This window comes from Rhinoraja longicauda, chromosome 11, assembly GCF_053455715.1.
Source record: "Rhinoraja longicauda isolate Sanriku21f chromosome 11, sRhiLon1.1, whole genome shotgun sequence".
In the NCBI taxonomy this organism is placed as follows: Eukaryota; Metazoa; Chordata; class Chondrichthyes; order Rajiformes; family Arhynchobatidae; genus Rhinoraja; species Rhinoraja longicauda.
Genome location: NC_135963.1, coordinates 56,022,581 through 56,048,144, shown reverse-complemented (window position 1 = coordinate 56,048,144; position 25,564 = coordinate 56,022,581). Strand labels below are relative to the sequence as shown.

The 25,564-nt window shown below is 47.6% G+C and overlaps 1 protein-coding gene across 1 annotated transcript; it reads right to left on the bottom strand.

Annotated features, from left to right (window-relative positions):
• Positions 1 to 5,656: 5,656 nt before the first annotated feature.
• On the bottom strand, positions 5,657 to 24,131 carry plpp6 (phospholipid phosphatase 6). Its single transcript, XM_078407780.1, has 2 exons — positions 23,586 to 24,131; positions 5,657 to 6,034 (listed from the first exon to the last, which is right to left on the bottom strand). Exons 1-2 carry the CDS (start codon positions 24,073 to 24,075, stop codon positions 5,661 to 5,663), a joined length of 864 nt encoding a protein of 287 aa, XP_078263906.1. The 5' UTR covers positions 24,076 to 24,131; the 3' UTR covers positions 5,657 to 5,660.
• Between the last annotated feature and the right edge of the window lie 1,433 nt (positions 24,132 to 25,564).

Genomic DNA, 25,564 nt, shown 5'->3' with positions numbered 1-25,564 from the left:
AAAGGCGAGAGGCCGCCAGTGACTGTCGAGCGACTGCTCCCGCACGCGGCCGACCACGGAGTCCGAGGCGTCCACCGTTAGGGCAGTAGTTGCATCGACCCGCAGATGGACCAGTATCGTCGCCCGAGCCAACGCTTCCTTCGCCCCGTCAAAAACAGCCCACGTCGTCGTTCCACTTCACGCCCCGCCACTTACTAGTTAGCAACAGAAAGAGCGGCCGCATTATCTTTGCCAGCGCCGGCACAAATCGGTGATAAAACGTGACCATCCCCACAAACTCCTAAAGGCCCCGCACTGTGGACGGCCGTGGAAACTGGCGAATGGCCTTGACGCTGTCCGGGAGCGGAACAGCACCGTGTTGCATCACGCGGTGGCCCAGAACGTCGATGGCACGGAGGCCGGACTGACATTTGTCGGGGTTGATGACGAGACCATGCTCGCTGAGGCACTGGCGCGATGTTCTAGCCGAGAGTGACTAGCCATGAGGATATCGTCCATGTAAATGAAAAGGAAATCGAGTCCCCGACCCACGGTGTCCATCAGGCACTGGAAGGCCTGCGCGGTGTTCTTAAGGCCGAAGGGCATATGCAGGAACTCAAACAACCCGAAGGGGGTGATTATAGTCGTTTTGGGCAGGTCCTCCAGCCGCACTGGAACCTGGTGGTAACCCCGGACTAAGTCAACCTTCGAAAAGAACTTAGCCGCTTCCAGATGGGCAGAGAAGTCCTGGATGTGGGGAATGGGGTAGTGATCCGCGATGGTGGCGTCGTTCAGGGGGCGGTAGTCGCCACAAGGCCTCCAGCCCCCAGAGGCCTTCGGTACCTTGTGCAGCGGGGAAGCCCATGGGCTATCCGAGCACCGGACAATTCCCATAGCCTCCCTGTTGCAAATCTCCGCCTTGGCGATCTGGAGCTTGCCGGGAGGCAGCCTGCGGGCGTGGGTGTGGAGCGACGGTCCCGAAGTAAGAATGTGGTGCACCACACCATGTTTCGGGCTGGCTAAGTGGAATTGCGGAGTCAAAATTTCAGGAAAATCCCCCAACATTTGGACGTAAATGTTGTCCACTGCAGACACCGGGTTACGGATTGGTATGGCGGACGCAGCAGGGCACAAGGAGATCAGAATCAGAATCACAATTGCCTTTATTGTCAACCAAAAAAAAAAGTATTTTGGACGAAATTCCATTACCCACAGTCCAACAATAAGAGCAATAAAAATAAGCAATTACACACACAATCACAAATCAACACAAAACAAAAGAAGAAACATCTATCACAGTGAGTCTCCTCCAGTCACCTTCTCATTGTGATGGAAGGCCAGAATGTCTTTTCTCTTCCCCTGCAGTCTTCTCCCGCGGTCAGGCTGTTGAACCTGCCACGATCCAGGCCGCGCCGGACAGTGAAAAGTCCGCAGCGGGCTGTCGCTGCACGTCGGGGCTCCCGACATTGAAGCCCCCGCCGGGCAGAGAAAAATCCCACGGCCTATTTCAGGCCACGCCAGACGGTGGAAGGTCCGCAGTGGACCAACCCAAGCCCCACGATTCGGGGCCGGAGCTCCCGATGTCGGCCCCTATCGAGGGGCCTGCGAGCTTCCGATGTCCACGCGGCCCACGGCTGAAGCCTCCGGAGCCTCTGAAGGCGAGTCGCAGCCGCACTTGCAGCTCCACCACAGCCTCCGATGGCAGCCAGCTCCACAGGTGGTAAGTCCGGTCCGCGGGCTCTGCGAACCAGAGCCCAGGTGGCCCCAGCAGGAGGCCGCCAGCTCCAGGTGTTTGGCCGATGGTAGGCCGCAGCGGGAACGGAGACACCACCCAGAAAAAAGGTCGGGTCTCCGTTCGGAAGAGACAATTTTACAGTTTCCCTCCCCCTCACACACAGTACACAACCACAAAAAACACTACATTGTAGTGGCCTGGCGGAGGCCAGAGAAAAGGCAAGACGCCAGGCAGTTTTGAGTAAGATTCTTTTATTAGGCTGTGAGCTCCTGCCCACAGCGTAGTTCTCCTAGGGATGAGCCACGCCTCCCCATGGTCTCACTTTTAACCCCTTACGCCTGTCCGTCACGTAACGAGGGGCTGACCCAAGGAGTGGCCTGATCCGCCACAGGACCCCCCCCCCAAGAACCGGAGGTACAAAACGGACAGGAGGGCGCACGAGGCGACCAGCCCGGGTGCGCACCATGACCGGCGCAGGGACCGGCGACTGACCGACAGGTGGAGGGGTCGTAGCAGACACTGGAGGGGGTAGCTTGGACGGGGGGCGACCGCGCGGGCGGGGCTGCGCAACCGGCACCGGCCGATCAATGTCCACGTGTGCCGGCTTCAGCCGTGCGACCGAAACAGTCTCTCTGCGACCCCCCATGTCCAGAACGAATGTGGCCGAGCCGTGTTGCAGGACCCGGAAGGGGCCCTCGTACGGCCGCTGGAGAAGTGATCGGTGTGCGTCCCTGCGCAGGAACACAAACTGGCAGTCCTCTAGAGCGGCAGGGACGTGTGGCTGGAAGGTCCCATGACGTGACGTGGGCACAGGTGCCAGCCTGCCCACCGTCTGCCGAAGACGTTGCAGGGCGTCAGAAGGCTGCTCCACTCGACCCTGCGCTGGTGGGATGAACTGTCGGCGGGCCGTGTGAGAAGGGCGTGCCGGCACCGGGGTGCCCGATGGCGGCCGGATTTCGCCGCGGGGGTCGCCCTGAAACAGGGTCGACGGCGGCCCCAGCTTGCTGTTGGCCTTCCGACGTCGCGGAAAAGACGGCTAGGGCTTCCAGGTCCTCCCGACGGGACATCCATATTTGATCAGCACGCTCGCCCAGCCGCTGCGTGTCGGTGAAGGGATCCTCAGCGAGCTGAGAACGGAGGTCGACGGGGAGCTGCCGCAGGTAGGCCTGCTTGAATAAGAAACAGGGCGGGTGGTTGCCCATAAGGGCGAGCATGTCCTCCAGAAGGGCCGACGGCCGTCGGTCCCCGAGCCCCCCCTGGCTCATAACGCGAGTTGCCCTCTTGGCGTCGCTGAGGCCGAACCTCCTGATAAAGAGTTCTTTAAGGCCCTTATATTTGTCATCCGCGGGGGGGTCATTAAGGTAAGGCTTTATTCGCCTTGCTGTCGCCTGGTCCAGGGCGCCGACGACATAAAAGTACTTCGTGAAGTCGACGGTTACCCCTCGCACAGCAAACTGTGCCTCTGCCTGCTGAAACCAGACCTCAGGCTCTTCGGTCCACAGGGTCGGGAGTTTGAGGGAGACGGCATCGAGGTCGGCAGGACCGAGGTCGGCAGGACCGGGTTGTGCATCATCGTTCGACATCACTACGTGTGATGTCCGTCGAGGTCACCAATGTAGTGGCCTGGCGGAGGCCAGAGAAAAGGCAAGACGCCAGGCAGTTTTGAGTAAGATTCTTTTATTAGGCTGTGAGCTCCTGCCCACAGCGTAGTTCTCCTAGGGATGAGCCACGCCTCCCCATGGTCTCACTTTTAACCCCTTACGCCTGTCCGTCACGTAACGAGGGGCTGACCCAAGGAGTGGCCTGATCCGCCACAACATCACATTTAAACACTACAATTAAGACAAAAAACACAGAAGACAAACGGACTGCAGGTGAGCCTCTGCTGCTGAGCAGCGCGGCCATTTTGCAAAATCACTTCCAAAGTGGAAGCGTGGACGAGGCGTTGCCCCCTCATGTCATCTAAAAGTGATTGTGTTCGCGACCACATAGAAGTAGCGGGTGTCGTCAGCTGTAATCCTGCAGATGTGGAATTGAGCTTCCGCCTGCTGGAACCACACCTGGGGTTGCGAGACCCAGAAGACCGGCAGCTTAAATGCGACCGCATTTTCTTGGGCCTGATTGGCGGCAACGGCGGGCTGAGCGCTGGCGGCCTCCATTATTGCGATCCGAAATACATATTTCGGATCGTCGGGGTCACCAATGAAGCGGGACACGAGTGTCAGGCAAAGCCAATGAAGCGGGACATGTGTCAAGCGAAGTTTTCTTTATTCCTCAAGCACCGTACAACTCCCCAAACCCCCAACCAGTTCACCTCCTCCTGGAACTCCACTACCAACTGCCCCTCCTCCCCATTCCAAGTTCCGTAACCCCACCCCACGAGCCGAGGGTTCGCACCACGTGTGGCTCACCACCAGGGGCCGCCACAACCCATTCCTTCTCCCCAGAGATGCTGCCTGGCCCGCTGAGTTACTCCAGATGTTGTGTCTACTTTCAAAGATGGTGGTCCATTTAGGTGAGAGACTTTACTGAGTCCTGTTGTGAATGAAATCTATTTTCTTAGTAATCTGTTCAAATATTTGCTGAAGCATCTCCTCTTGGTGGGACAACAGTCAAGAGAGGGGCAGGGTGTGAATGGGACAAAGGGAGAGTGGGAGATACACACATAGATACCTGGAACAGTAGTTCATCTAGTCTAACTTTCAACCAAATTCTCAGAAAAAAAGATGAAGCCAAAAGATGAGAGTGGAAGAATAGGCAGAGAAACTGTAAAGATATAGCTTAACCATGCATTAGCATGGCACATAAACAGGGCAGAACTCAGTGGAAGTTAAGAGGAATTAGAGTTCACAAGCAAGGAGACCTAGCAAAACAAGAATAGTTTAAAAGGTAACCAAGAAGGACGTAACATATCTGAAAAAAAGCAAGTAATACAAGCAATAGCATGAACATCAGATGGAAAGATATTTTACCTTTTTGGGTTGCCATTCGGAAGATACATACAGAGAAATAGGAGGGCATCAGATAAAAAAATCCGCACAGTAAAATTATGATCAAGACAGCAACAATGTCCTGAGGAAAAGCCTTAAAGTTGGTTCAGATCTCCGATGGACTCCATCACAACAGAATTATTTCCATTTGGTTAAATGTTAATTGAAAAGACAAATTTCTCACATACATCATCCGAAAAGGAATTGCAGGTACCAATGGAAAATGATTTAATTGAGAAAGGTAGTAAAGGGTTTGCATGCTATTGACTTTTACCTTTGTTACTTCTGAACCCGAGGGAGAAACAAATCTGCCAATTATGTTTGACATAGGTTTCTGGTCAGCACTAAATAAAAGTACAGAAATCAGAGAAAACCACGTACCATGCTTTAACGTCTGGGATTTGGCTAAAATTTAGATGAAATAGGTAGACAGAGATTCGTGCAATGGGGTTGAGACTAATTCAACACAGATCACTCATATTGTCTTCAGGGGGAAAAATAAATCTGAGAAAATTAACCCGGCATATATCACGACTTTACATCCATAATCTGAAACGTTAGTATGTGTAATACAACACTGGTCTGAAAGTAATATTATTAATTAGGAATATTAATTCTGAGTCTTACAGAGCAAAAGCTTGGAAAGTATGTCTGACCAACATCATGAATAACATGGTGATAAATCAGCCTTTGGATGAAGATTAGAAACATTAACTTTAACCTGTGTCTCATAGCCAAACAGTATAAGAAATGTGAAAATTAAAATCATAATCTTAACAGAAATTGTTTAGCCAATTTTATAGTAACCAAGGTTGACAAAAGTATGGTTTTCCTAAATAAAAGGTTACCAAGTCTGCAATTTAAGTAACCACACCCAGCTACACATCATATTGGGTATACAGTACCTTTGCAAGTAGGCTATATTAAAAATAAAACAATTTTGCACTACAGTTTAATTATTTGAGTCCGCATAATCTCAGGAAGGTCTGCAGGTTATTGGATGACAACCACATATATTCCACCAGGCTAAACTGTAGATAGCCCATGATAAATCCACAAAGCACATCTGTCACATTGTGCCTTCCCAGCATCACCCTCGAGAGTCCCACAATGCACACCCACAGCACAACCAAAATGCGGAGCGGAACAGCCAAGACCAAGTGATTGAGGAAGAATCGGCCACCCATTGCTGCCCTGGTTGCATGCCCCGATGGGAAGGAGTATCTGTCCACAGAAAACGTAGCAAACATGTCCATCCTGTTGTGTGTGGGGCGACGCCGGCGGACCAATGACTTGACGATGCCGACCAGGACCAAGTCTAAGATCAACGCTAAACAAGGAAACAAGCTATTATTATATGGACACACACTCACGCACATAGAGGAATATGACAACAGCAACGTACAAAATAAAGCAGGTCAAACAAAGCACTCTGGGGCAGTGATCAGATCTGAAACAAAACCAGAGAAGCAGATTAAGACAAGTGACGAAAGGCTTGGTCGAGGAAGTGTTTTGAGGACCATCATAAAGGAGGAAAGGTAGAGAGGTGAAGCTTTAGGAAAGATATTCTAGAACTTGGGTGCAAGGGAGTAGAAAACATGCTCATTAGAAATGGGACTATGAGGATGGTGTGAAGGGTCACAATTGAGGCAGTGCAGAGATCCAGGGGATTTTGAAGAGTTGGAAGAGGCAGCTGGAGAATGGGGGGGAGGTAGGGGGGTGATCAGTGGTGAGGCTCTGAAGAGACTTGGAAAAAGGGATGGGAATTTTAACACTGTGAATTGCAGAAGTGAGTCAGTGTAGGCCAGTAAGCACAGGCGTAACAGGTTAATGAGATCTGGAGCTGGTTAAGACTAATGCCAGCAGAGATCGGGACAAGTAAGATTAGGTAGGGTTAAAGAAATGAGATGCCATTCAAGAACTGATTGAAATACATGTGGAAGTGGACAGTTTGTGCCCAGGAAGAGAGTGCATGAGATGGGATAGAATTTGCAGCTACTGTAATGCAATTTTAGATCTAGGCAATAGGGAACATTAGGAGAGGTCTGAGTTAGTAGGAGGGTGGAGGAAGAGGAAAAGGGAAAAAAACACCCAATAAGATAGTTTTTATTGTAAATTATGAGAAAAATCAACTATCTCCTCGTCTCTGTTGGAGAAGATGAACAGTTTGTGGCAGAATGTAACTGGGTGTTATATTTGCATTTCTGAGTAATCTTTCAATAATTATCAATTCAACAATGGAGAAAGAACATGATTTTTTTTTAGATTTAGAGATACAGCGTGGAAACAGGCCCTCCGGCCCACCGGGTCTGCGCCGCCCAGCGATTAACATTAACACTATCCTACACCCACTAGGAATAATTTTTACATTTTCCCAGCCAATTAACCTACGTACCTGTACGTCTTTGGAGTGTGGGAGGAAACCGAAGATCTCGGAGAAAACCCACGTGGTCACGGGGAGAATGTACAAACTCCGTACAGACAGCACCCGTAGTCAGGATCGAACCCGAGTCTCAGGCGCTGCATTCGTTGTAAGGCAGCAACTCTACCGCTGCGCCACCGTGCCGCCCATGATAATTCTTAATGTGCTAGTCAGATTAGGTGGTGTGTGGTTAAACCAGAATTTTGCCAATAATGTACCAGTTTGCTTCCTCAAACGTTTAGGAGAGCTGATGAGGAGTATAAGGGAGAGGATGGTGAAGATGAGAAAGATTCAGGAGAGAGTAATGGTTTTCATAGGGACAAGGGCATCAAAGATATTAGCCAGACAATGATTCAGCAGATAAGTAACTGCATGATGAATAGCGTGCCAGAGACAGAAATAGTTAGGAATTGTAGCGAGAAAGAAAAAGAGGAGTATGGTTTGGGAGTAAAAAAACATGCAAAAATCAATATAAGGTAGAGGGCAAAGGAACAAAACAACAGGACAAAGAAAAATATAATGGATGGGTGAAAGTTGTGTATCGAATAGGTCACAATAACGTAATGAAGCTACTGCAACTGTTAAATAGTCAAAAGTCATTTAAGTAGAATAAATGCGATAGCTTCTTATTGATTTATAATCAATTTATAATTATGAATCTAGATTAGATGAAGTAAATTATTGATTTAAATTTCCCAGCTGTCACTGCCAATAAATCAAATGGTGCTAGTCTAATCATGGTAAGATACATCAACAGGGGAGAAAAGACATTATGATTGTGGAGCAAGACTTTCAAGTGCTGAAGCTGACGAGAGCAGCTTTAGATGAAGTTTTGTTTATTATTGTCATGTGTACCGAGGTACAATCAAAAGCTTTTGTTTGTGTGATATCCACTCAAAAATTAACCATTCGTGATTACATCAGGCTGTCCACAGTGCACAGATAGACACTAAATGCTGGAGTAACTCAGCGGGACAGGCAGCATCTCTGGAGAAAAGGAACGGGTGATGTTTTGGGTCGAGACCCTTCTCCAGACTCGAAACGTCACCCATTCCTTCTCTCCAGAGATGCTGCCTGTCCCGCTGAGTTTACTCCAGCATTTTGTGTCTATCTTCGGTTTAAATCAGCATCTGCAGTTCCTTCCTACACAGTGCACTGATAATGGGTACAACATTTAGTGTAAGATGCAGTCCGAATGAGTCCAATTAAAGATAGTTCAAAGATCTCCAATGAGGTAGATGGGAGGTTAGGACCATTCTCTGGTTGGTGAGAGGATGGTTCAGTTGCCTGATAGCTGCTGGGAAGAAACTGTCCCTGAATCTGGAGGTATGTGTTTTCAAACCTCTGTACCTCTTGCCTGGTGGGAGAGGGGAGTAGAGGGAGTGACAGGGCAAATTTCAACCATCGCAGCAAAGGAAGCCTACATAAGCAGCTAATAAAGGCAAACATTTAGATCAAGCAAGTCAGCCGGTTCATCATCACTGCAAGACAGATCTCTCCCACACCACTCGAAAACCCAGAAGACATATCACCACGTGAAAGGTATCAGCATTCACTATAATTCACTGCTCTATTCCTGCACCATTTCCAAAGGCTTAGCGGACATGAAACTCTCGATCCACAGACACGGAGCTGGGGCACTTTACAAGCACATTTGATTAGGATTTGATTCCATTTGCAATGACTATTATAATGACGTCTCCACTTCCCTCCACGGATGGAGTTAGTCTCCTGCACGTTAAATTACTCCTCAATCACAGAACAAATCCCCATTCTATGAATATGCATGGCGCAGAATTCTCAATCCCCATCCATTTTTAATAAAAGCCATTTTTAAATGATGTATTTCAGAATCTATTCAACAGTATTTGAGAACCTATATAGAACGTCTTCTGCAAAGAAGGCACGGTGGCTTGATTTATGGATAGGCATTGAACTGTGGTAGTCTTAGTATGAAATCTTAATTCTGATGGACAAAACTTGTAATTATTATGCCAAATTATGCACTCCCTTTAAAGTTTATCAGGGTTGAAATGGGTCTGTACCAACTAATGTACAGAAATATAAGCATACTTAAAAAAAGAATGGGTGAGATAAAGAGTGAGAGGTGAGACAGGAAAAAGCACAAATTAAACATACAATGATCAAATATTAATTATAGTGTAGGAGGGAACTGCAGATGCTGGTTCAGTAGTCTGAAGAAAGGTCTCGACCCGAAACGTCACCCATTCCTTTACTCCAGAGATGTTGCCTGTCCCGCTGAGTTACTCCAGCATTTTGTGCCTATCTTAGATATTAATGATTTATCTTTTGAATTAATTTTAAAAACACCATCATACCTGGCATCAGAAATGCACAATAATCTGCCTATATACCAACATCCCTCATTATTAATATTTAATTGATCTGATCATATCTTACTCTCTTGCAGTTAAGTTTTGGTCTTGTAAAGTGCATTCCATTTTATTTAATAAATGATGAAACAACATAAGAAAACTGATTAATTTGCAAATTCAATGAATGTGCCTGTCTAACAGACAGAGCCCGAAATGCGACATTATTTCATCTTAGTTCACAACATTCACAGAATATTCTGTTTATGACAAACTGTGACCCAAGGTAAGGCACAAAGACTCTGCATGTCTGTGGCTTGTCAATAAAGTAATGATGACTTGCTGCTGGCATTATCTCACTCTCCACCTGCAGCTTTTTAAAAAAACATCCCGTTTCCAAGCAAATAGAATTTGTTTAGGAAAGAACTGCAGATGCTGGTTTAAATCGTAGACACAAAATGCTGGGGTAACTCAGTGGGGGACAGGCAGCATCTCTGGAGAGAAGGAAGGGGTGACATTTCGGATCAAGACTCTTCTTCAGACTGATGTCAGGGGAATGGGCGGTACAGAGGTAAAATGTAATTGGAGACAGTAAGACTAGTAGAACTGGGAAGGTGGAGGGGATGGGGAGAGAGGGAAAGCAAGGGTTACTTGAAGTTAGAGAAGTCAATGTTCATGCCGCTGGGGTGTAAGGTACCCAAGCGAAATATGAGGTGCTAAATAGAATTTGTTTCTCTTTGCTCAGTCTTTTATTTGGCAGAAGCTCCCATTTTTTAATGCAATATAGGTATCAGTTATCCTTAAGTGGGGAGAAAATTTTGAGAGAACTCAAAATAAATTCCCTTGCTGAGAGCATTGTCTTGTTTGTGTTTGGCCAAGGATGAACAAATATCAGTAAAGACACATCTTTCAAATTGATGCCTCCGGAAGATTCTGAACCGCCAGATGGTTAATTTGCCTATCCAATTAAAATAATTTTTTTGTTTCTGTGCACAATTATGCACAAAATCTAATTGAGAATAAAATTAAACTATGATAACCCTTTTTTTTGCTGAAGGAGCAGAAAAATATTTTTCACTTGTTTGCAATGCTCATTGAGATTCATTGGAATCAAAAGCATGGTCAAATTGACAATTTGGTGCCTGAACCTATATGTCAATTATTTTTTGCAAAAGGCATAAAGAAGAAGCAACTAAAATCACTGCAGCGAAAGGAAAAGAGTGTTGCTTATTTAAATACTTACTGAAGTACAGTCGTTCGTGACCTGTAATGGACCCCAACTTTACTTCATTTTACGCCAAATCCATGCTATCAACAAACTGTTCCTCACCTACCTGGACTCTACTAACCCAGTGGAATATCGACTTCCCTAACTTCAAGTAACCGTTGCTTTCCCTCTCTCTCCACCCCTCCCCCATCCTAGTTCTCCGACCAGTCTCACTGTCTCCCTGATTATTTTCTTTGTATGCTTCGTTGTCACCTTCCCCGAGTTAACAATGATCTATTCGACATTTTCATTGACCTTCGCCCCCTTTGATGTCTCATTTTCACACCTTACCTTTCCATATCTGTGTCGCCCTCTCCCCTGACTCTCAGTCTGAAGGGCCTCGACCCGAAGCATCACCCATTCCTTCTATCCAGAGATGCTGCCTGTCCCGCAGAGTTACTGTAGCATTTTGTGTCTATCTTTGGTGTAAACCAGCATCTGCAGTTCCTTCCTACACACTGAAAAGATGTGTCCAGTCAAATATCCTTTGTCAGAACTCATGCACAGTTTTAACTCCAAGGTGCAAATTTCAGACCTAAGCTTTGGTGATTCCTGTTAGAAAATGTATTCTTGTACTGTTCTTTCCACGCATGCCCATGGCCTATGAAGCCAGCCTCTGCAGTGACGATCAACAGCCTGGTCAATAAAATTGGCTTGTTTCCCTTCCCAACTGAGTAAAAGATTTAAGATAAAACACTATTCTCAAATTAACGAGGACCATCCAGCTAATGACCCACGACGCGTTAATTTACCCGTATGGAATTAGTTAGGAAAAGATGGGTTACGGTGTCATCAATCCTTGAAGGTCAGTGATCACCTACATGCATTGGCTCTAGAATTATTAGACATCCATTTGGAGTGACCACAGGAAACAGCATTAAATGAGCAACTTTTAATTACACAATACAGTGCTTGTACATTTAGATACAGACCACTAAATTGGGAAATGTTGATGTATGAAGGAATCAATCACTATTTAATACTCTGACTTTTGGATTTTCCAGCAAAAGTGAATGAGCATGTTTATCCACATGAAACTGCAACTGCCATATATTTGCCCACTCACTCAATGTGCCTCAACTGCTTTGAAGTTTTCCCACTTCTGGTATAGGCAGAGCTGTATGGACACATGAATTGCAGATAAATTGTGTGTAGGAAGGAACTGCAGATGCTGGTTTACACCAAAGATAGACACAAAATGCTACAGTAACTCGGCGGGACAGGCAGCATCTCTGGATAGAAGGAATGGTGATGTTTCGGGTCAAGACCCTTCTTCAGACTGAGAGTCAGGGGAGAGGACGACACATATATGGAAGGGTAAGGTGTGAAAATGAGACATCAAAAGGGGCGAAGCGCGAAGCTCAAGGAAAATGTCGAATAGATCATTGAACGGTACATAAATTCGAGTTTTTATAGTCATAGACGTCTTTCCGCCCAACCTTCCCACGGTGACCAACATGCCCCATCCACACTAGTCCCACCTCCCTGCGTTTGGCCCATACCCCTCTAAACCTATCCTATCCATGTACCTGCCCCAATGTTTTTATAAACGTTGTGATGCACCTGCCTCAACTACCTCCTCCGGCAGCTCGTTCCTTTTTCCTACCACCCTTTGTTTTAAAAAAAGCCCCCCCTTAGGTTCCTATTAAATCTCTCTCTCCCCCCCCCCCCCCCCAACTCAGTTCCCGGATCAATCTAGTGAATCATTTAGCACCTTCCTCAGCGATTCCATCATCAGTTTTATTTTTGGAGAACAGAACGGGTCACAATGCATCTAGTACAATCTAACCAAGGTCATCATACTCGTGTTTCAATTATACCCCCCTTGAAATCAATTCAAGTGTGTTATCATTGTGTCAAGCAGTCTCAACATCACCAATTCAAGTCTGTGTGAATATATGCAATTCATGCTAAACGGCATCAGTATTGAAATAAAACATTCAGACTGGGGATTGCTGGGTAAAGCTTGAAATTAAGGTCCCACCAAATTCAACTAAAACTACCTTATCAGATTATATATATATTTTTATATATTGCAGAATCAATTTTTTTAAAAGTCACATTTTAAACGGAAGCATGAATAGAGGATTCTGGGGATGAAATCCAAACATCTTTGAAAGTGGCCAAACAAGATATGAAGACTGTTAAAACACACACATCTTTATAAAAGGAGACACCCAGTAAAAAAGCAAAGAACATGCTAAATACATATCGCTGGCTAGGCTGCATTCAGGTATGATCTCCAATTTATCTCCATTTTAAGAAAGATGTGAAGGCCTTAGAAAGAGCCCAGAGGGGATTTATTGGAATGGGAGTAGTTTCATGGAGAGCTAAAGAAGCGTTTTCAGGTCATAACTAGAATAGACAATAGAAGACCCAATGGAAGACCTTCAAAAAGGTTCTACAGAAGAGACGATTATACAAATTTAGTACACACAGAATTGGGGGATTAATTAAGATCCGGAAACAGAAAACAATGGAGATGAACAAATCATTTTCGGGTTTAGTAGTAGTAGCAGTAGTATAGTTTGGTTTAGTTTATTAGTCATAGAGTGATACAGCGGAAACAGGCCCTTCGGCCCAACTTGCCCACACCGGCGAACAATGTTCCAGCTACACTAGTCCCACTTGCCCGCGCTTGGTCCATATCCCTCCAAACCTGTCCTATCCATGTATCTGTAACTGTTTCTTAAACAATGGGATAGTCCCAGCCTCAACTACCTCCACTGACAGCTTGTTCCATACACCCACCAGCCTTTATATGAAAAAGTTAATTCATATTAAATCTTTTCCCCTTCACCTTGAACCTATGTCCTCTGGCCCTCGATTCCCCTACTCTGGGCAAGAGACTCTGTGCATCTATCCGATTTATTCCTCTCGTGATTTTGTACACCTCTATAAGATCACCCCTCATCCTCCTGTGCTCCATGGAATAGAGACCCAGCCTACTCAACCTCTCCCTATAAGCTCACACCCTCTAATCCTGGCAACATCCGTGTAAATCTTTTCTGAACCCTTTCGAGCTTGACAATATCTTTCCTATAACATGGTACCCAGAACTGAACACAATATTCTAAATGCGGTCTCACCAACGTTTTATACAACTGCAACATGACCTCCCAACTTCTATACTCAATACTCTGACTGATAAAGGCCAAAGTGCCAAAAGCCTTTTTGACCACCTTATCTACCAGTGACTTGACCTTCAAGGAACCACGCACCTGTACTCCTAGATCCCTCTGCTCTACAACACTACCCAGAGGCCTACCATTTACTGTGTAGGTCCTGCCCTTGTTCGACGTCCCAAAATGCAACACCTCACATTTCTTTTTATTAAATTCCATCAACCATTCCTCCGCCCACCTGGCCAATCGATCCAGATCCTGCTGCAATCTTTCACAACCATCTTCACTATCTGCAAAACCACTCACTTTTGTATCATCAGCAAATTTGCTAATCTTGCCCTGTATGTTCTCATCCAAATCATTGATGTAGATGACAAACAGTAACGGGCCCAGCACCGAACCCTGAGGCACACCACTAGTCACAGTCACCTCCAGTCCGAGAAGCAACCTTCCAACATCGCCCCCCTGCGTACTTTCATGGAGCCAATTTGCTATCCATTCAGCTATCTCTCCTTGGATCCCATGCGATGTAACCTTCCAGAGCAGCCTACCATGCGGAACCTTGTCGAATGCCTTACTGAAGTCCATGTACACAACATCTACAGCTCTGCCCTCATTGATTTTTTTGAAGACATGCCCAAAAAGGTCAATCAGATTTGTGAGACACGACCTCCCACGTACAAAACCATGCTGACTATCCCTAACCAGCCCTTGCCCATCCAAATGCCTGTATAACCCATCCCTCAGAATACTCTCCAGTAACTTACCAACTACAGATGTTAAGCTCACCGGCCTATTGTTCCCAGCATTTTCCCTGCAGCCCTTCTTGAAAAGAGGCACAATATTTGTCACCCTCCAGTCTTCCGGCACCTCTCCTGTATTTAAGAACGGCTCGTAAATTTCAACCAGAGCTCCCGCAATTTCCTCTCTAGTTTCCCGCAATGTCCTCGGATATATCTGATCAGGCCCTGGGGATTTATCTACCTTCATACACGACAATACTTTCAGTACTTCTTTGACAGTAACACTGACTGCTCTCAAGACACTTCCATTGACTGCCCCAAGGTCCTCCGTCCAACTGTCTTTCTCCTCGGTAAATTCAGAGGAGAAATACTCAGCACCTTGCCCATCTCCTGTGGCTCCACACAGAGGTGACCACTTTGATTCCTGAGCGGTCCCACTCTCTCACTAGTTACCCGTTTCCCCCTTATGTATCTATAAAATCTTTTGGGATTGTCTTTAATGCTACCCGCCAGAGCTATCTCCTGGCCCCTTTTTGCCCTTCTGATCTCCTTTCTCAGTTTACTCCTTAGTTCCCATAACTCCTCCCTCCAGGGATGCACTTGATCCCAGCAGCCTATACTTGTCCCATGCATGCATCCTTCTTGTTTTTGACCAACGGCTCAATTTCCCTTGTCAGCCAAGCTTCCTTGTTTGCCTGCTTTGCCTTCACTCTAATGGGGACACACAAATCCTGAGCTATCGTCAGCACTTTTAAAAACATCCCTTGTTCCTTTCCCCTCAAATAACCTGCTACAGTCAACTTGAGCGAGACTTTCTCTTATACCCTCAAAGTTGGCCTTACCCCAGTTGAGCATTTTAACACGTGGACCCTCTCCGTCCCTGTCCATAACTATCTTAAACCTAATCGAACTGTGGTCACTGGACCCAAAAGGCTCCTCCACACACACTTCATTAACCTGCCCTTCCCAATTTCCCAATACTAGATCCAGAGTTGCCCTCTCATGTGTGGGGGCCTCGACATACTGCTTAAGTAAACTCTCCTGAACACTTTTGAGGAATTGTACCCCATTTAAACCCTTCACACTATGATTTCCCCCGTCTATATTGGGAAAGTTAAAATCCCCTACTTCAACAACCTTGTTTGACCTGCACTGTCAGCAATCTCTTGGCACATTTGTTCTTCTAATTCCCGCTGACTATTCAGGGGTCTGTAGTTTTTCCCCCAACAAGGTGACCATTCCTTTTTTTTGTCACGTATACCAATGCACAGTGAAAAGTTTTGGTTGCGTGCTATCCAGTCAGCAGAAATAATTACAATCGAGCCATTCACAATGTACAGATACATGATTGAGGGAATAACATTGTGCAAGATAAAGTGCAGTAAAGTCCAATAAGTGAGTTTGGTATCTTGACTGCACATGCCCGGGTCATAGGTCACTCATGCTAAACACTCTCGCCGGCTGAGCTGCTGCATGTATACGTTTCATCCATATTTTCCAGTTTTGCTTCTTCGAGGTAAGAAAATACTGCTTTTAAAACAATTAAAACATCCGAGGACGTACACGCCACTGAAGATAAATGGGATTACTGTAGACAGGGTGAGCAGCTTTAAATACCTGGGAGTTCACATCACAGAGGATCTGACATGGACAACACACATTGCCGCACTGGTGAGTAAGGCAAGGCAGCGCCTTTACCACCTCAGACAGTTGAGGAAATTCAGAGTCTCTCTGAGGATCCTTCAGTGCTTTTACTCTGGGGCTGTAGAACGTATCTTGTGCGGAAACATCACAATCTGGTTTGGGAACAGCTCTGCCCAGGACAGGAAGGCCCTGCAGAGAGTAGTGCGTTCGGCTGAACGCACTATGGGAACTACACTCGCCCCCCTGCAGGACCTATACATCAGGAGGTGCAGATCCAGAGCCAGCAACATTATGGGGGACCCCAACCACCCCAGCAACGGACTGTTCCAGCTGCTACGGTCAGGCAAACGCCTCCGCTGTCACGCTGTGAAAACGGAGAGGATGAGACGGAGTTTCTTCCCACAGGCCATCAGAACTGTTAACTCTCATATCACCAGGGACTCATTTAATTTACTGTATTAATTTATTTTTTGTGTTAAAAAAATAATTCTATTCTGTTTTGTAGTTTTAGCACAATCCGCAGGCATTGCCACTTTCATTTCACTGCACATCTTGTATATATGTGACAAATAAAGTTGACTTGACTTGACTTGAATTAACTAGGTGCATTTATGGTTAATTTGTACAAAACTACGATGGATTTGTTAGTTTTATTGCTTTATGCTTCAGTGAGTGAGCGAGATCTTTACAATTTTCTTTTGCATTGTAACTTGTATGTAATGGACATGCTTACAGAACCCTATTTGAATTAACATATGATTGACTTTGCTATTTATTTTGTTTTGTGTGCATTTGTGCAATTTTGCGCTGTGGGAGTAGCATGTAGCACCTATCACCTGAATAAGTGGGTACAGAATGTGTGTGACAGCCACAACTGTCAATTTGCAACAGGAATCTGTTTCTGCCCGCCTCCCTTCAAACTCTAGGAAAAAGAAACTGCAGATGTTGATTTAAATCGAAGGTAGACACAAAATGCTGGAGTAACTCAGCAGGTCAGACAGCATCTCGGGAGAGAAGGAATGGGTGACGTTTCGGGTCGAGACCCTTCTTCAGAAGTCTGGAGAATTAGTTCAGTATCTTGTTTCTTCAGCCAGTGAGAATGTTTAGCGTGAGTGAGCTGGGCATGCGCAGTCGAGATACCAAACTCGCTTATTAAAGATAGCCTGTGTTTGGAAACGGTGACCTGGGGGGGGGCAGTGAGGATCGGTGATCTGACTGACTCCTGGTGTTGACGAGCTATATCAGTGTGTAAATATGCAAGTTTATTGATGATGTGTTACACTTGTAAGTATTACGATGAGTCGGGTGATAGTGCGAGCTGAAAGAAGGTAGACACAAAATGCTGGAGTAACTCAGCAGGTCAGACAGCATCTCGGGAGAGAAGGAATGGGTGACGTTTCGGGTCGAGACCCTTCTTCAGAAGTCTGGAGAATTAGTTCAGTATCTTGTTTCTTCAGCCAGTGAGAATGTTTAGCGTGAGTGAGCTGGGCATGCGCAGTCGAGATACCAAACTCGCTTATTAAAGATAGCCTGTGTTTGGAAACGGTGACCTGGGGGGGGGCAGTGAGGATCGGTGATCTGACTGACTCCTGGTGTTGACGAGCTATATCAGTGTGTAAATATGCAAGTTTATTGATGATGTGTTACACTTGTAAGTATTACGATGAGTCGGGTGATAGTGCGAGCTGAAAGAAGGAGATAAAGACAGGTTGAATGAATGGAAGAGGGCAAAGCAGAAGGAATACGATGTGTAAAAATGTAGTTATCCACTTTGATAGAAAATAATAAAAAAATGATTGGTTTGCAAATGGTGAGAGATTGAAAGATATGGGGAGTTCACGGGGATCTGGTGTCCATGCCCACAAATCACAATATTCAGGCAATTAGAAAAGAGGACAGCATGTTGGCCTTTATGATTTGAGCACAAGAGTAAAGACATTTCAGTGAAATTATATCGAGCCCTAATGAGATGGTACATGAAATATTGTGAATTTGTCTGATCTCCCTGTCGAAGGAAGGACACACACAATAGAGGCAGCACCAAGGATAGTGCCAGGATTGATTCCTGGCTAAAAATAAATACCATAGAACAGTGTAAGCAGACAGGAGCTATCTCCTGAAGATCGAAGAATGAAGTGTTTCATAGAATCGGACAGAATTTTCGTGGGTCTTGGCAGATTAGACGTGGGGTATACTATAACAAAGAATGTGTCTCAAAATAAGGGGTTGATGATTGAAGATTGAGATGGGAAGAAATCTCTTCACCCTGAGGAGAGTGAATCTTTAGAATTTTCTATTATAGAGAGCATTGTAGTATATGGCCATTGAGTATATGGCGGATTGCAACCAATAGATTTTCTTTTGATGTTATGAGAGTTCGGAAAGCAGCAATGTGGTAATGATCTGTCATGATCTTACTGAATGGTGGCACATCAAATTCATTTCATTAAGAACAAACTAAATTTGAGGTTCTATATATTTAAAATGTAAATACCTGAGATGACTAACAATATTACTCGAACACCAGTTTTAAGCTAAATCTAGTCTTTATTGTAAATCTATGGTCCCGAATTACAGGTAATTTGGGTAATAAACCCTACCTGTTCATCTGCATGATAATTTCATACAAATTTCCTCTCAATCTGGGTTTAACTAACCTTTCTTCATAAATAAACTAAACCCGCTCTCATATGATGCTTGTAAACTTTCTATAACTTCTCCAGTGGTATCACATCTTTCCTGTTAATGCAGCATTCTAATTATGGTCTAACCGCAGTGGTAATCAGTTTGAGTCTGGCCACCTATATTCTGTGCTCTGCCAATGAGGGCAAATATCCCGTACTCCTTCATATTCACATCATCTTCCACTATCATTTGGGATTTTCAAACACTCAAACCAATTCTGAATGGTGTGGAGAACCAGTAATCAGCATTTTCATCAAGTCTACCATCAAATTCATTTCATTAAGAACAAACTAAATTTGAGGTTCTATATATTTTGACCTTGCTAATAAATGCAGTGCTCAACAACTCCAGACCGAATTCCATTTACCAGGTTTCTGCCAACCTAATCAATCCACTGACATCTTCCAACAGTCTACAGCGCTGCTGCTTACAGCTAGTTTTTGAATCATTTGCATAGATGGCTCCTAAATTTCTAAATTATTGATATAATACAAAGGAAAACATGGGACACAGGTACAGCTATTGGTGGAATCCCTCTGTCGACATCCTACCTGATACTGAAGCACTTATTGACCCTTGCCATTTGCTTATAGCGCAATCCCAATATTACATCCACTTTACTTCCACTTGCTCTTTAATAATTGTGATTACTCTGCCAATTGAGACTTTGTCAAGTGCTTTTCTAAAATCCACACAAGCTACTTCACACGTCCTTTTGGCTCTCCTTGTCAGCTCCTCCAAAATATTTGGTTTAGCTTAGTTTAGAGATGCAACGTGGAAAGAGGCCCTTTGGCCCACTGAGTCCACGACGACTAGCGATCCCTGCACGATAACACTCTCCTACAAACCCCCGGGACAATTTACAATTTTTACCAAGCCAATTAACCTACAAACCTTTGGAGTGTGGGAGGAAACCGGAGATACCAGTAAAAATTATAAATTGGGCTTAGTGTGCAGGATAGTGCTAGTGTACAGGGTGATTGCTGGTCGGCGCGGACTCAGTGGGCCGAAGGGGCTGTTTCCGCACTGTATCTCTAAAATTAAAAACTTAAGAGTGGATGAGAAAGTGGGATAACATAGAACTAGTGTGAACGGGTGATCGATGGTCGGTGTGGATTCAGTGGGCTGTTTCCATGTTGCATCTCTAAAACTAATAAAAGTCTGTGGACTAATCTTGATGGATGAGATTAGTAACAAGTTTTTCACTGTTTCTCAGTGCAGGTGACAATATTAAACCAAATCCAATACATGGGTGAAACACAAGTGCTAGAGTAACTCAACTCGGTGGGCCGAAGGGCCTGTTTCCGTGCTGTATCTCTAAATCTAATTCTAAAAAATCTAAATCCTCCAGCACTTTGTGTTTTATTCAAGATTCGAGCATCTGCAGTTTCAACATAGAATCAAAGACCTTTCCCACCCAGGTCATTCTCTCTCCCTGCTCCTGCTGGGCTGAAGATATAGAAGTTTGAAAATGTGTCCCACCAGACTCAGGATCAGCTTCTTCCCCTATGTTATAAGGCTTCTGAGCTGTCCTGCCATAAGCTGGGATACCGTGAAGGAAAATAATGCAGATGCTGGTTAAAATCGAAGGTAGACACAAAATGCTGGAGTAATTCGGCAGGTCAGACATCATCTCTGGAGAACATTGATAGGTGATGTTCCGGGTCGGGACTCTTCTTCAGATCGATATATCTGAAGAAGAGTCCCAACCCAAAACGTCACCTCTCCATGTTCTCCAAGGATGCTGCCTGACCTGCCGAGTTACTCCAGCATTTTGTGTTTTTATCATTCACCATCATTTGCAATTCCTTGTGTCGTTACTCCAGCACTTTGTGAGTGAACGACGCTATAACTCAGAGTTACTTCAGCACTTTGCTCAAAATTCCAACATCTCCAATTCTTTGTATTGATCTGTACACCAATCAATGACAGTAGTGGAGGGATTTGACACGACAGATGCAGAGACTCAACATCATATGTCGACCATCCCTCTTACCACCCCAGATGCTGCCTGACCCGCTGAGTTACTCCAGCATTTTGTGAGTGTATGATTCTACATGACCCACCGTTACTCCAGCACTATGTGAGTGAATGATTCTATAACCCAGTGTTACTCTAGCACTTTGTGCGTGTATAACTATATGACCCGTGTTACTCCAGCAGTTTGTGAGTGAATGACTCCATAACCCCGAGTTTCTCCAGCACTCTGAGTGCATGACTTTATATGACCCCCCCTGAGTTCCCCCAGCACTATGAGGGACTATGACTCTACAGGGTTCCCCTCTTGTACCTGCCTCAACTACCACCTCTGGCAGCTTGTTCCATATACCCACTGCCCTCTGTGTGGGAAAAGTTGCCCCTCAGGTTGAAGGGTCAGTGTTTGCCTCTTAGTTTAGTTTTAGTTTATTGTCACATGTGTGGAGGTACAGGGAAAAGCCTTTTTGTTGCATGCTATCCAGTCAGCAAAAAGGCTACATATGATTACAATCAAGCTGTCCAGTGTTCAGGATAAAAGGAATGATGTTTGGTGCAAGATAAAAGTCCAATTAAAGATAGTCTGAGGGTCTGCAGTGAAGTAGATGGTACAGGACCACTCTGTAGTTGGTGGTAGGGTGGTTCAGTTGCCAGATAACAGCTGGAAAGAAACTGGCCCTGAATCTGGAGGTAGGTGTGTTTTCCCCACTCCTGTACCTGATGGGAGAAGGGAGGAAAGGGACTGACCGGGGGGGGGGGGGGGGGTGACAACAGGAGGTGTAGTTATAGAGATTCATAGAGTGATACAGCGTGGAAACAGCCCCTTCGGTCAAACTTGCCCTCATAGGGCAACATGTTCCAGCTACACTAGTCCCACCTACCCGCGCTTGGTCCATATCCCTCCAAACCTGTCCTATCCATGTATCGCGGTCTAACTGTTTCTTAAATGTTGGGATAGTCTCTGCCTCAACTACTTCCTCTGGCAGTTTGTTCCATACACCCACCACCCTTTGTGTGAAAATAGTACCCCTCAGATTCCTATTTCATCTTTTCCCTTCCACCTTAAACCTAAGTCCTCTGGGCAAGAGACTGTGCATCTACCCGATCTATTCCTCTCATGATTTTGTACACCTCAATAAGATCACCCCTCATCCTCCTGCACTCCAAGAATGAGTCCCGGCCTACTCAACCTCTCCCTATAGTTCAAACTCTCTAGTCCTGGCAACATCCTTGTAAATCTTCTCTGTACCCATGGATAGACACAAAATGCTGGAGTAACTCAGCGGGCAGGCTGGGCAGCATTTTTGGATAGACCTCTATCCAGAGATGGTCTATCCCGCTGAGCTACTCCAGCATTTTGTGCCTATCTTCAGTGTAAACCAACATCTGCTGTTCCTTCATACACTATTCCTCTCGGTTTTGTGCACTGGTGAGATAATGGGGAGGGGTGAGAAGAAGGGGGGAGGTGAGAAGAGGGGAGGGAGTGAGGGGGGGGGTGTTGTCTTGAGTTACAGGAGTGGTGCTGGTGCGGGCAGTGACGGTGTTCTCAACGAGCGGGGGGGGGGATGGGGTGAGGGGAGGAGGGGGGGTGGGGTGAGGGGAGGAGGGGGGGTGAGGGGAGGAGGGGGGGTGGGGTGAGGGGAGGAGGGGGGGTGAGGGGGGGGTGGGGTGAGGGGGGGGGGGTGGGGTGAGGGGGGGGGGGGTGGGGTGAGGGGGGGGGGGTGGGGTGAGGGGGGGGTGGGGTGAGGGGGGATGAGGAGGGATGGGAGGATTGGGGTGAGGGGAATGGGGCGAGGGGGGGATGGGGTGAGGGGGGGGAATGGGGTGAGGGGGGGGAATGGGGTGAGGGGGGGGGTGGGGTGAAGGGTGGGGTGGGGTGAGGGGGGGGTGGGGTGAGGGGGGGGGTGGGGTGAGGGGGGGGTGGGGTGAGGGGGGGGTGGGGTGAGGGGGGGGTGGGGTGAGGGGGGGGTGGGGTGAGGGGGGGATGGGGTGAGGGAGGAATGGGGGTGAGGGGGGAATGGGGGTGAGGGGAATGGGGGTGAGGGGGAATGGGGGTGAGGGGGGATGGAGGATGGGGTGAGGGGGGGTTGGGGTGAGGGGAGGGTTGGGGGTTGGGGTGAGGGGATGGGCTGAGGGGATGGGGTGAGGGGAGGAGGGGATGGGGTGAGGGGAGGAGGGGTGAGGGGAGGAGGGATGGGGTGAGGGGAGGAGGGATGGGGTGAGGGGAGGAGGGATGGGGTGAGGGGAGGAGGGGTGAGGGGAGGAGGGATGGGGTGAGGGGAGGAGGGATGGGGTGAGGGGAGGAGGGATGGGGTGAGGGGAGGAGGGATGGGGTGAGGGGAGGAGGGATGGGGTGAGGGGAGGAGGGATGGGGTGAGGGGAGGAGGGATGGGGTGAGGGGAGGAGGGATGGGGTGAGGGGGTGAGGGGAGGAGGGATGGGGTGAGGGGGTGAGGGGGGGGGTGGGGCGAGGGGGGGGGGAATGGGGTGAGGGGAGGAGGGATGGGGTGAGGGGGTGAGGGGGGGGGTGGGGCGAGGGGGGGGGGGTGGGGGGGGGGGTGGGGCGAGGGGGTGGGGCGAGGGGGGGGGGAATGGGGTGAGGGGAGGGGGGGATGTGGTTGTCTTGAGTTACAGCAGTGGTGCTGGTGCTGGTGTTGGTGCGGGCTAGGCGGTGACGGTGTTCTCTCACCGAGCAGCAGGTTGAGTAGCACCTCCTGCCCGGCGGGGCTGTCACTCTTGGCGAGGCAGTAGACGGTGCCGGCCAGCCAGGGGATGCCGTGGCCCGACACCTCGATCAGCTTCATGATGGGCCTGGCGCTGCCCCACGGCGAGTCGTCGGTGGCGCACACGCCCAGGCTCTTGGACAGCCACAGGTCGACGGCGAGCAGCGAGCGGAGGGCGATGCCGAGCAGCGACGGGTTGAGCTTCATGCAGCTGTCGTCGGCGGCAGAGTCCCGGCGCGGGCCCAACGCAGCGTCCCGGAGGTGCCTGGGCGACGATGGCGGCGGCTGCGGCGGCGGCGGCCCGGTCCCCGACACCGTCCCCGACCCCGACCCCTCGCCGCCCCCTCGCTGCTGCAGCAACACCAGCCCCGGCCCCCGGCTCTGCAGCAGCAGCAGCGACTCCAGCCGGCGGGACTCCCGCTCCCGGCTCCGGTGCTTGGGCGAGTGAGACGGCATGGCAGCGGCGGGATCACTCACTCCCAACGGCTCACACCCGCCGCCATCTTGCAGCGGCGCGGGACGGCAACGGCGCGGCCGCGCGGGACGGCAACGGCGGCGGCGCGCCTCGTCTCGCCCTCACCGTCATCCTCCCTTCCCCCTCGTCCTCGTCCCCTCCCTCTGCTGCTGCAGCAACACAGCAGTCTGCACTGACAGTGAATGCAACATTGGCAGCAGTAGCAGTACTCATTGCATACACTGCAGCAACACAAGTCTGCACTGACAGTGAATGCAACATTGGCAGCAGTAGCAGTACTCATTGCATACACTGCAGCAACACAACAGTCTGCACTGACAGTGAATGCAGCATTGGCAGCAACAGTAGTGACACTCAATGCAACATTGGCAGCAACTGTATGAGCATTGAATGCACTGCAACAACACAGCAGTCTGTACTGACATTCAATGCAACATTGCCAGCAACTGTATGAGCATTGAATGTGCTGCAGCAACACAGCAGTCAGCACTGACAGTGAATGTAACTGGCAGCAGCAGTACTGGCATTGAAAGCTACACTGGCAGCAACACAGCAGTCTGCACTGACATTGAATGCAACATTGCCAGCAACAGTAGTAGCATTCAATGCAACATTGGCATCAGCAGTACTGGCATTGAATGCACTGCAGCAACACAGCAGTCTGCACTGACATGGAATGCAACATTGGCAGCAACAGAACTGGCATTGAATGCACTGCAGCTACAGAGCAGCATCAACTGACATTGAATGCACTGAAGCAACAGTATTGCCATGAATGCACTGGAGCAACAGAGCAGCATGCACTGACATTGAATGCAACACAGCAGCCTGCACTAACATTGAATGCTACATTGCCAGCAACTGTACTGGCATTGAATGCAAAATTGGCAGCAATAGTACTGGCATTGAATACAACATTGGCAGCAACAGTACTGGCATTGAATGCTACAATGGCAGCAACAGTACTGGCATTCAGTGCTACAGAGCAACATCCACTGGAATTGAATGCTGCACTGGCAGCAACAGTACTGGCATTCAGTGCTACAGAGCAGCATCCACTGACATTGAATGCACTGAAGCAACTGTATTGCCATTGAAGGAACTGCAGCGTCAGTATTGGCATTGAATGCACTGGGGCAACAGAGCAGCCGACACTGATGTTCAATGCACTGCAGCAACAAAGCAGCCTGTATTCATTGAATGCAACATTGCCAGCAACTACTGGCATTGAATGCACTGCAGCAACACAGCAGTCTACACTAACATTGAATGTAACATCGGCAGCAACAGTACTGGCATTGAATACACTGCAGCACCAAAGTGGCCTACACTGACATTGAATGCACTGCAGCAACAGAGGGGCAGCACTGGCATTCAATGCACTGCAGCAACCATGCAGTAATAGAACAGGCCTGGACAGAGTGGACGCAGAGAGGATGTTTCCACTAATGGGAGAGTCTAGGACCAGAG